Below are 12,314 nucleotides of genomic sequence, written 5' to 3'. Positions count from 1 at the left end.
CGTACAAATGGCAGCCAGTTGAGTATCTGAAGGAACATCACGCATCAGCATTCAACACTAGTGGCCCAACTGTTTCTCTGGTGCGCATCAGCTGAACATCCTTGTCCGCCATGCAGGTGTCACAGCCCCACACAGCCGATGCTTCTGCAGTGAGCAGTCCATACGCAGATTCCGTCATGCCTGTGCAGATCCGATGAAACCATTTTTGACAAGAAGCTTCACACAAGATGGCATCTTGGTCGTCGTTCACTTCGTGGGTACAAATCCCACAAGGATAGACTGGCTCAGAGGTGGCGTGACCATGCTGACCAGGGTGTAGGGGCATCTTGCTGCCCTTCTCAGAGCCGCCTCCTTCAGCTGGACCTTGGCTGGGGAGCCGGGGCTTGTTCTGAGCCCCATTCGCATGACTGCTGTTCAGATTTTCAACATTTTTAGAAGGGATGCTCTCCTGGTTTGCTGGGTTATTTCGATTCACAGTCTTTATATCTGTGTTTCCTGAGTTCGCAGTGTCCTCTGGGCCGTGCAGATGATGTTGTGGCGGGGGGTGGTTGTGCTTATTTGCACCTTGCTTTTGCAAAGGCTTTGTCTGGTTGTAATTGTTTGGCAAGGGAAAGAAAGAATGGTTTGACTCCATCTGGGAATTGTTGAAATTGGGGTTGCTGCCAGGTCCAAAGTGCAATGGCATGTCATGGGGTGACATCTGTGTTGTGTTCTGTGAAGGAATGTGACCAAAATTCTCACCAGGATTTGGCCTGAAGTGTTGGCCGGACATGGCAACATTCTGATTCATGTTACTGTTATAGGATGGCTGGTTTCCAAAAGACACATTTTCATGTGGCCCAAAGTTAATCGCTTGAGGCCGGTTGTAGACCATTCCCACTGGGTTCTGGGGAAATGGGTGTGGCTGGTTTCTAAGTGGGTAAGTAGCACCGTATGGTGAGGACATCCTGGGAAGCATCTGCGGTGGCATCCTGAACGTGTTGTAGCCTCCAAAACCGGGGTAGCTGGGATTGGCAAAATATGGGTTCCCCAATGGCAACGGCTTGTAAGGAAGATTGTTGTAGTTGTCATCAAACGGATTTGCAGCTACAAGGTGATCGGAGCTTGGATTTGGTGGAGGCGCATATTCAGATGGTGGAGGAAAGGATGACCCCTGGAAATGTTAAATCAGAAATCAAGATTACTTGGAATTCCAACAGAAGAGGAGGCCAAACCTGAGGTTCCCCTCATCTCATGAAATGAAACATCTGTGTCTGTTACAAAGGTGGGTTGCTGGCCTCAGAATCCATTTAGGATTCCTCCACTGGAAAAGTATTAGTCTTTCCCTTCTTCATAGTATGCCCACTCCCAGGGCCGGCCCTACGGCAAGGCTGGGTGCCGTAGGGTGCCGGGCCGCCAGGGGGGGTGCCGCACTGCTGCGCCCGCCAGACAGCCGCGCTGGGAAACGGGCAGGGGCAGGGCGCCGGAGGGATCTTCACACCACGGCACCAGATATGCTTAAGCTGTACAGCTGCCTGTACAAACTCCCTGTTAAGAGGACCATAGTACTCGCACACAAGGCCGGTCACATATTGGTCATCACCTCTCTTGGTCTATTGCAGCCAATGCATTTTTGCAAGTCGACTAGGTGTTAAATACAATTATCACAACTAGAGAGAGATCTGTTAGACTGTAATGTTAAAGTGATGTATAAAATGTATAATAATACACTGGGCAATAGATATTGGTCATAACAGAGAAATGGAAGCTTGGGAACGATTGTGGAATACGGACATAAAATTTACAGCATGCTATGGTATAAGACAAAATTATATGAAAATGGTATATAGATGGTATTCAACACTTAGCTGACTTGGAAAAATGTATAAATCAAAAGTGAATTAAGTGTTGGAAATGTAAAGAGAAAAAAGGTACATTTTTCCACATGTGGTGGTCTTGTAATAAGGTTAAAGCTTACTGGGAAAGCTTTTTTCTTGGGAACTATAGGATCAGAACTACCTACACAGTATAGAAATTTAGTTATGTATGCAACTACAGCTGCAAGAATGTTATTTGCCCAAAAATGGAAAGAAGCTGTCCTGATGAAAGAAGAATGGATACTGAAACTAAGGGACTATGTAGAAATAGTAAAGCTTATTGGAAGAATAAGATATCAAAACACTAAACATTTTATAAAGGAATGGAAATGGTTTGTTGAATATTTACAAATAAACTGTAAACAGATTAAGACATTGGCAAGATTATTGTAAAAACCTGCAGTTTCAAAAACATATATGAAAACAGATGATTAAAAGAATAAGTTAATATAATTTGGAGTATGCAGAGAATGTGAAAATAAATATAAGGAACCACAGAAAGAGGAAGTCAAGGTTCAAAATGTTAGAATTATTGTTGAGCTATTGTTGTAAAGGTAAAGGGACCCAGGTGGCGCTGTGGGTTAAACCACTGAGCCTAGGGCTTGCTGATCAGAAGGTCGGCGGTTCGAATCCCTGTGACGGGGTGAGCTCCCGTTGCTTGGTCCCAGCTCCTGCTAACCTAGCAGTTCGAAAGCACGTCAAAATGCAAGTAGATAAATAGAAACCGCTACAGCAGGAAGGTAAACGGCGTTTCCAGGTGCTGCTCTGGTTTGTCAGAAGCGGCTTGGTCATGTTGGCCACATGACCTGGAAGCTGTACGCCGGCTCCCTCGGCCAATAATGCGAGATGAGCGCGCAACCCCAGAGTCAGTCACGACTGGACCTAATGGTCAGGGGTCCCTTTACCTTTACCTTTATATACAGTAAATGAAAATTATATAAAAAATTCTTTTTTAAAGGAAAGAGATAGGAACTCCCACAGGGGAAGAGTCAAGTGAGTTTAGATTTTCCAGCCAAAGGGAGGAGGCACGAGGCAGCTTACCTGAACATTCGACTTTCGTTTTTTCTTATCTGGACTGCCAAGCTGCACACCTGGGCCTCCTAATGCATCCAATCCACCATCACCACCTGTAAGATTTCAAAAGTATACCGTCCTGTAGTTAACTTTTTGACAAAATTATGGATTGTGCAGGCAAATTGAGCTGTTCAACACTGTACCTATATGTCTATGTAACATGTATTTACTTAGCATTGCTGTCCAGAGAAATGGCAGTACAGAGAATTTTTGCAATCAGACTAAGATACAGTACTTCACATAACTTAAGATGTTACTAGTAACCAGTCTTTTCTTTCACTGCTTGACATCAACTGTGTCTTCTCCTATGGATTGAAACATACGTACCTCTCTCTCACTTATATGGGTGCTGTGTTCTGTTCTGGGTAGATTCTAGCCAACTACATGCCTTCAGAATTATATGTCATTGCTTGGTTAAGCTACTGGGAGGATGTGCAAAAATATTTGAATATGTAGCACAGTGGAAATTGGAAACAGAGAAGACTTGGAACTTTGCAATTAAGACACAGCTCTCTAAGGTGAAGGAAACACTCCAAAAATGACTTTTCTCTTTGGTACTCTGAGAATCCTGTGACCCCAAGTTAAATTAAGGCTTCAGCAAGTGATGACAATTAGTGATCTAAGGGGAGCTTTGAGACCTACAATAAAGCTCAAACAACTAAGTTCGAAAAGCCCACCTAAGTTCGAAAAGCTCAGCTAACCCAGGACACAACCAATACAGAGAAAATGAAAGGTGTGGTTTTGTGCTTAGCCACAAATACCCTATATATTTCTATTTGGAGAGACACTTAATGGCAGGAAAATGTTAATGAACTATTTTAGCCATCTGCTTGAGGGCTCACTGAAAGCTCAGGTTCACACTGCCTGTGCTTATCTGGTCATCAGCTGAAATCTACAAGATTGTAGCAATGGATTTTTTCTTATCAGAGGCATCCTTCATAATTAACACAATTGATCATCACACAGATCCTTGCAACAGCTCTGACTTTCTCTGCCAAGCAGTTCAACACACACCAAACTTCCACTTCTGTGATAACCATGTTTAGGACTGTAAGCTTGCTGTACCCTCCGCCAGGAGGACACATTCAAAAGCTTTGCTTTGTTATAGCACTTTTCGCAGAAGGTGGGGAAGTGTTGCATCCTGAGAAACCAGGTATAACCTACAAATGCTGAAGTGGGTAACTTGGTCTTATATGATGTGGACAGCTGTGACAGGCCAGAGCATGGCTGGTGGAATCACAGGAGCATCCTGTCTCTCTCAGCATCCCGGCCATGATGTCCCCATGCTTACTTGCCCACAGATGCACTAAAGTGGATGAAAAGCCTCCGTTTTCTCCACTGTTTAGAAGACAGGGACCAGTGTTAAATTTGTACAAAAGCAGCATTCATTAGCTGTAGAAGGTGCAGCCCATGGCAGGCAGAGCCAGGCTAGGAGCAAGACTGGAATGCAACTGAGACAAGTCATTCCTTTTTCATTCCAAAAATTCAGCATAGTAGGAGCCTTAAGAAATATCAACAACCTCAGGTATGCAGATGACACAACCTTGATGGCAGAAAGTGAGGAGGAATTAAAGAACCTTTTAATGAGGGTGAAAGAGGAGAGCACAAATTATGGTCTGAAGCTCAACATCAAAAAAACCAAGATCATGGCCACTGGTCCCATCACCTCCTGGCAAATAGAAGGGGAAGAAATGGAGGCAGTGAGAGATTTTACTTTCTTGGGCTCCTTGATCAATGCAGATGGTGACAGCAGTCACGAAATTAAAAGACGCCTACTTCTTGGGAGAAAAGCAATGACAAATCTAGACAGCATCTTAAAAAGCAGAGACATCACCTTGCCGACAAAGGTCCGTATAGTTAAAGCTATGGTTTTCCCGGTAGTGATGTATGGAAGTGAGAGCTGGACCATAAAGAAGGCTGATCGCCGAAGAATTGATGCTTCTGAATTATGGTGCTGGAGGAGACTCTTGAGAGTCCCATGGACTGCAAGAAGATCAAACCTATCCATTCTGAAGGAAATCAGCCCTGAGTGCTCACTGGAAGGACAGATCGTGAAGCTGAGGCTCCAATACTTTGGCCACCTCATGAGAAGAGAAGAATCCTTGGAAAAGACCCTGATGTTTGGAAAGATTGAGGGCACTAGGAGAAGGGGACGACAGAGGACAAGATGGTTGGACAGTGTTCTTGAAGCTACGAACATGAGTTTGACCAAACTGCGGGAGGCAGTGCAAGACAGGAGTGCCTGGCGTGCTCTGGTCCATGGGGTCACGAAGAGTCGGGCATGACTAAACGACTAAACAACAACAGGAGCCTTAAGATGCTTTGCCTTTAGCAAGGTAGTTCGAAGCTTCGCGGAAAAAAACACACCACACCAGTCCCTGCTGCCTGTGGGCAGAGCTCCTGACCCTTCTCCATTCAAGGTGCCTCGGGAATGCTCCCAGGCTGGCTGGACGGTTGTCGGAATCGGACCGCATGCCAATCTGTGTTCTCCCTCTCTCTCACCCTCCTTCCCTGGCAGATGACCCTTGAAGCCTACGAGTGTCTGAATGGGTGCATCTCCCAAGAAGGAGGGAGCGCTTTCTCAGTCACACGGCAAACAACAAACCCCGAACCAGCAACCTCAGGGCCCCGCCGCCCGCATGCCTTCCACGACGACGACCCCCGCCATCCCGCTTTGTCCTCCCCCTGCCGCCAAGGCCCCGTCCCCTGGCGACCCCGGCTGCCCAGGCACCAGCCCTGCACAGGCGTCCGAGGAGCCCCTCAGAGACCCTTGGTGAGGGAAAGCCCCCCCCCTCCTCCCGCAGAAGCCACGGCGGGGCCGAGGCGCCCCTTCGGGGGCTCGGGAGCCAGGAGGCGCCCGAAGAAGGCTTCGCCAAGGGACCTGGAGGCTTCCCTGGCCCGGCCCTGCCGGAGGGAAGAGAGGCCGCCCCGCTCTCCCGCCAGCGGCCAGGCGAGGCGAGGGCGCCGCCGCCGCCACCACCTCCGGGCCGGGGCCTCGCGCGGCCGCTCCTTCCCACCTCGGGGCCTCTTCAGCGCCGCGGCGGGGTCCTTCTCGTGTTCCGCGGACATCACCGGCGAAGCATCGCTCCAGGCCCCGCCAGGCAGCAGGAGCGGAGGCGGCGGCGAGAGGGCCCGGCGTGGGGCGGCAGCTGGGAGCGGGAGCCGCAGCAGCCGCCGCCCTTGCGTGGAGACCCCCGGCGGGGGTGAGGGGAAGGAGCTCGGCCGGGCAGCTCCGCCCGCGGCCTGGCTGGGCCCGGAGGGGCCGCCGCGACGCCCTCCGCAGGAAGGAGGCGGCGGCAGAGGCGGCTGCGCTACCGGCCCATCCCGGGACTCCACGTGTCGCCTAGAGGCGTGTGCACGCCGCCCGCTGCTGCTGCTCCTTCGACTCTGGAGGAGGGAGGTTTCCCCGCTCGGGGATTCCAGCAGCAGCTTCTTGCAAGCTCCTCGGGGCAGGACCCCGGCTTCTGGCGCTCTGCTGGAATCGCTGGAGGGGGTCTCCCCAAAGACTTGGCACAAGAGGAAACGTGTCCGAAGGGCCGGTGTGTGTCACTATCGGCCCCATCCTCAAATCCTGCCAAGCTGCTGCCACTGCCAGCCCTTGTCTTTTAGGAGAGCCTGAGCTCCGTGGGGGCCGCCCGCTTCCTCTGTCCCTCCCGAGAATGCTGCTCAAGTCACTTACTAGTTCCAAGAAGTTGGAAAAACTTTGTTAAAAAAGGAATGTGCATATCTCCCTGAACTACAAGGGTTTTATGTCCCTGAACCCCAAAATAAGATTTGGGCGTGTTCTATAATCAATTGTCACTTTAGCAGCGCTGAGAGACAAGTGTAAAGTAGACGCACTTGGGCGGACTGGAGATGCAGTCGTTGATCCAGACTGCATCCCAGGATTCAACTCTGAGTCCAGTGAAAATTTCCTTCATTCAAATTGGCCATGCTTGTGAAACACTCGTAAATGTGTGATGACATTACACTATTGTACACTAACCTTAAAAAAGAAGGAACTGCCACCCCAAATTATGCTTTGGGCCACCACAAATCTTGTGCCCATCTATTCAGGGGTGTGACTTATGCGAGCTGACATGGTATCCCACCTGGTCCAGAGCTTTATCTGGGTCTATGGCATAGGGAAGGGCATCTGTACATGCCAACAATAGCTGGAATACATACATCTATATATATAAAAATGTAAAAAGCGTGAAATTCCGTTTGACACTTTTCTCCGTAACCGCTTGACCAATCGTCCTGAAATTTTGACACAACGATCCAGGCCACTCCTAGAGCGTTGTTGGGGGCAAAAATCCCTCAAATCGCACACACGTGCCCAGGTGCAGACCTGCTTTTCCACCAAGTCAAACAGCGCCCTCAAGTGGCATAGTACCCTCCTCCACCCCCTCCCTTCCTGTGAAATCTAAGCCACACCCACAAACCAAATGACATCATCATCAACCAAGCAACTTGAAATCCCCCAAGGCCTGGGGGGGGGGAACCCACAACAACACACTTGGGGGCATGCCAAGGGGTTTTTACTTTACCATTTAGCACCACTAACCCCCCCCCCAAAAAAACCCACCAAAAAACCAACATTGCCAAGTGGAGGTCGGGGCCTGCCGGGGGGGGGGGGGGTGGCACAGACTACAGCACAGCCTTTGATTTATGTAGGCCCCTGCATGCCAAGGGGTTTTTACTTTACCATTTAGCACCACTAACCCTCCCCACCCCACCCCAAAAACCCCACCAAAAAACCAACATTGCCAAGTGGAGGTCGGGGCCTGCCTGGGGGGGGGGGTGGCACAGGCCGCAGCACAGCCTTTGATTTATGTAGGCCCCTGCATGCCAAGGGTTTTTTTACTTTACCATTTAGCAACACTACCACACCGGTCATGGGGGGTGGGAACAAACTGAATAGATCATGGATCGGGACACATGGGGCCATTCACAGGGAATAGGCACAACACACCACACCCACAAACCTCGCCTCTGCCACGAGATCCTGTAAAACAGGAGGCCTTGGCTCCATTTTACATACTAGGCCTCAGGTCTACAGCCCATTAAATACTATCCCAAATGGAGCCCTGGGAGGGAGGTGGGGGGAGGAGGAGCCCAAATAGGTCATGGGCTGACGTAGACTACCCCCCCCCCAAAATCCACAAGACAAAAATAAATACCATCCTTCAAAACGTCCTGAGATACGCCGGTCATGGAGGGGGGGGAGCAAACAGGAGGCCTTGCAACCACCAAAACAGCTATTCCACCCCAAGCCCTAAGCCTCTCCCAGCGGCTGCATTAATAAACTCCTGGCAGCATTAGGCAATCGTTCATCATTTCTCCTAACACGCACTTGGGGGCACAGCCAGGGGTTTTCGCTTTATAATTTAGTGGGCGTTGTGTCACATGCGAGGCTCCGGCGGCCATTTTAAGTAAGCGCAGTCGTGCCCCTTTTAACTTAGGCTTTACCGTGTTTCTCCAAAAATAAGACACCGTCTTATATTTATTATTCCCCCCAAAAAACCCACATTGGCTTATTTTCAAGGGATGTCTTATTTTTTTATTATGCGTCCAGCCTTGCCTCTTCCTTGGGGCCCTCCAGAACTGCGCCTATAACTATGTCTTATTTTTGGGGTATGGCTTATATTGCACAAATGCTTAGACATCCTGCTATGGCTTATTTTATGGGTATGTCTTATTTTAGGAGAAACAACTGATTGTAAGCCTCTGTGTGTTTTTTTTTTAAACCATTCACTTTCTCTCCCCAGTTTAAGTCCTCAGATATTTGCAGTGGCCACCCCCACCCCATTTACAATCCCCTAGTGGCGCTGTGGTTAAACCACTGAGCCTAGGGCTTGCTGATCAGAAGGTCGGCGGTTCGAATCTCTGTGACGGGGTGAGCTCCCGTTGCTTGGTCCCAGCTCCTGCCAACCTAGCAGTTCGAAAGCACGTCAAAATGCAAGTAGATAAATAGGAACCGCTACAGCGGGAAGGTAAACAGCGTTTCCATGTGCTGCTCTGGTTTGCCAGAAGCGGCTTTGTCATGCTGGCCACATGACCCGGAAGCTGTACGCCGGCTCCCTCGGCCAATAATGCGAGATGAGCGCGCAACCCCAGAGTCGGTCACGACTGGACCTAATGGTCAGGGGTCCCTTTACCTTTACCTTCCCCTTGCACGGGCCAGGTAGATAATGTGGCCCTTTTTAAACCCTTTTGTTACTTTTCTCATTTTACTAATTGTGAATATGCTGACCGAGGCCCCCTTTAGATTCGGAGGCCCGCCCAAGTGGCCCATATGACCCCCCTCCTTCTGTCTGGGCCTGTCTGTTGCTACGGGGCTATGGGGCTTCGCTATTTGACACCCCCCCCCGGTTGGGATTCTTTAAGTAGTTATCTGGGTCCCAGGCCACATCATCATCCCCTGTCCTTAATCTAAATATATAGAAATGTTCACGATTCGTTCGCAGGGGCCAATGTATGGAGATACAGGGGGGAGGGGGCAACAGAGGGCTCAGACAAAAGTAAATACTGGGAAATAGAACCCAGAAACTGATAACAACTTCTCCAATGACGGTGGCCAATGTAGGAAGATACCGGGGGTAGGGGCCAACACTCCCCAGGAACAACAGAGGGTTCAGACAAAAGTGCATGCTGGGAAATAGAACCCAGAACCTAACAATTCCTTTTCGAAGGGTGGGGGCCAAGGTATGGAGATACAGGGGGAGGGGCCAACACTCCCCAGGGACAACAGAGGGAAGGGTATCCTACGGAAACACAGGGATGAGCCAGGGTGGAGGGAGGAGGGGCAGGATACATCATGGATCGTGACAGGGGGGGATCACAGGAAAGAACCACAGCAACGCGTGGCCGGGTCAGCTAGTATGTATATAAAAAAGCAATCAGGTCTTGCCCCAAATTATGCTTTGGGCCATCATATGTCATAAACCTACATATCCAGGAGGGTGTCCTCTACAAGGTGGCATTGGATCCTGCCTGGCTGACAATGTCATCTCCCGGTCCAATCAGTTTCAGAACTGCTTTTGAAGCTTTTATCCAGAAAGGTATAAAAACTGAACTCTTGATCCCACAACCTGTTCAGCTTTGCTGGGTTCCACATGCTGCCTACAGTCATTTTTTCACTACTGCCTCCAAGATCTTCCTCTGCTTTTCATTTGCTTTCAACTGCTCCTCTGGGTCCCTGCTTGCTGCAGCTGCTTCAAAAGCCCCTTTCAGGACTCCACCCCGTCCCTGCTTGCTGAAGCCAGGATCCTGGCCCTAGTTGCTCAAATGGCCTGTCCAGGGCTCCTGCCTGCCTGTCCAGCAGTTTCCTACCAAACCCAGGAGCTTCAGTGTGCCTTAGTTCTTCTTCCTCAGAATTGCCTGCTAAGATTTTGCCTAAGTAGATTTTGCTACCTGACCTATCTTCTGGAGATCCTTCGCCTACAAACAGTAACCTCTACATCTGACTCCCTCTTCCCTGCATCTTTGAGTAGTTGTGCATTGTGTTTTTTGTTTCCTACCTCAGGGTGTGTGTATGACCATGTTTTAGAAGCCTCCCTGCCCAGCTGCCTGTGACTCAGGCTTAGTCTGAGCCTAGGGAGTAAGAGCATGGTTCCCTCTGATTCAGATCAGCAGGAGAAGCACTTGAGGAATCAGAGATGGGGAAAGCCTGTGCAGCAGAGCCTGTTTGGTGAAGCCGCCCCTTGCCTCTGCCTCCAGACCTGATGAGGCAGGCAGCAGGAGACCCTTCCCAGACTCTGGAGGATGAAGGGGATTCAGGCTCAGATGCCAATCCTGTTGTGACAGAGCATGAGAGCTCAGAGGAGGATGAGAATATTCAGGAGTGCTATTCTAGGACAGGGATTCTTGAGAGGAGCCGATCCTCTCAACCTCTGCTTGAAAGCTTGGTGGCTAGACAGAGAAACTTGTTGGAACAACCTTGCAGCTCCCAAACTCTTGCTACCGATCCTCTCAACCTCTGCTTGAAAGCTTGGTGGCTAGACAGAGAAACTTGTTGGAACAACCTTGCAGCTCCCAAACTCTTGCTACCCATATCTGCACCATATGTGTGAAGCACTATTATGCCACTTGAAGAGTCATAGCTTGCTCCAAAGAACGCAGATTGTTACGGGTGCTGAGCGATGTTGGGAAACCTAAAATTCCCAGAGCTCCTTGGGAAGAGAGATGGGCTGTTAAACCACTCTGAGCACCGTCGCCATGTGAGGGGAATAGGAGTCTCCTGACAACTCTTGGCCTAAATACCATACTATTTCCCCTATGATACTTTGGGGGAAGCCATGGCTAAGAGTGCTTTAAATGTATGGTACGGATGTAGCCTGGGACTCTTGAACCTTTGTTCAACTGGGTTTATTATGGCTGCTCCTCTGTCTTGTAACAGCACCTGGACCAGATTGTGCTCCTCCCTAGCCTCCCGAGTTTGTACAATTTGACTGCCATAATAAAACTTTTCTTCTTTATTTACAAGGAAACACCTTTGTTTGGTCTTGAGAGGGAGCCAGTGGACCACCCTAAGTAGCACTGAGCACCTCCTCCATCTCCTGTGCCTGGTGGGTTGGTTTAGTCATGATTAGAATTAATGAGCTAACTTCCTCAAACCATATTGTTACGAAGTTATCCCCATACAGGTATTGCTTTCATAGGTATGCATTGTTGCAGAATTAACGCCTGCTGGAGTGTTGGATTTGTATATTTTGATTGCCTTTTGTGTGTGCAATAAACATTCCTATTTTAAGACCTGTGCAAGTTAATGGGCAAATCTACCAAAGCAACACGGTTTTTGCTCTCCAAAAGATCCTAATTCACGAGGGTCCTGGAACATGTTTGTGAAACTCCTGTCCCCTGCATTCTAATACTGTACAGTGGTACCTTGGTTCTCAAATGTCTTGGTACTCAAGCGCCTTGGTTCTCAAACACCAAAAACCTGGAAGTAAGTGTTCCAGTTTTCAAACGTTTTCCGAAAGCCAAACGTCCGATACAGCTGTTTCCAGGGCACCTGCACCAATCAGAAGCTGCGCCATGGTTTTCGAACATTTTGGAAGTCAAATGGACTTCTGGAACGGATTAAGTTTGGGTTTTTGTTTTTGCTATTTATTTCGTGTTTTTGTGGCTTTTTCAGTTAATTTGTTTTTGTGGCTGTGCGGAACCCAGTTCTGCTACTGATTGTTTGACTGCGGAAATGGATAAAAGCCCCCCATTCAAACAATTACTATCATCAGTGCAGGCAAGAAAAAAAATGTAATTTTAATTTTTATCGTCTACAATACTGTCTTATTTATTTTATAGTACAGTACATTGATTATTCCTTTCATTTTATGTATGGATCAATGGTCTCGCTAGATAGTGAAATTCATGTTAAATGCTCGTGCACCCATGATGTAG

General features: G+C 48.9%; 1 protein-coding gene across 1 annotated transcript; it reads right to left on the bottom strand.

The window, feature by feature from the left end:
* Positions 1-2: 2 nt before the first annotated feature.
* On the bottom strand, positions 3-6,314 carry PYGO1 (pygopus family PHD finger 1). The gene is made up of 3 exons (XM_035131493.3): positions 5,948-6,314; positions 2,898-2,983; positions 3-1,153 (listed from the first exon to the last, which is right to left on the bottom strand). The coding sequence occupies exons 1-3, from the start codon at positions 5,997-5,999 to the stop codon at positions 38-40; spliced, it is 1,254 nt and encodes a 417-aa protein (XP_034987384.1). The 5' UTR covers positions 6,000-6,314; the 3' UTR covers positions 3-37.
* Between the last annotated feature and the right edge of the window lie 6,000 nt (positions 6,315-12,314).

Source organism: Zootoca vivipara, chromosome 13 (assembly GCF_965207765.1).
Source record: "Zootoca vivipara chromosome 13, rZooViv2.hap1.1, whole genome shotgun sequence".
NCBI classification, from domain to species: Eukaryota; Metazoa; Chordata; class Lepidosauria; order Squamata; family Lacertidae; genus Zootoca; species Zootoca vivipara.
This window is presented reverse-complemented; position numbering and strand designations above follow the sequence as displayed.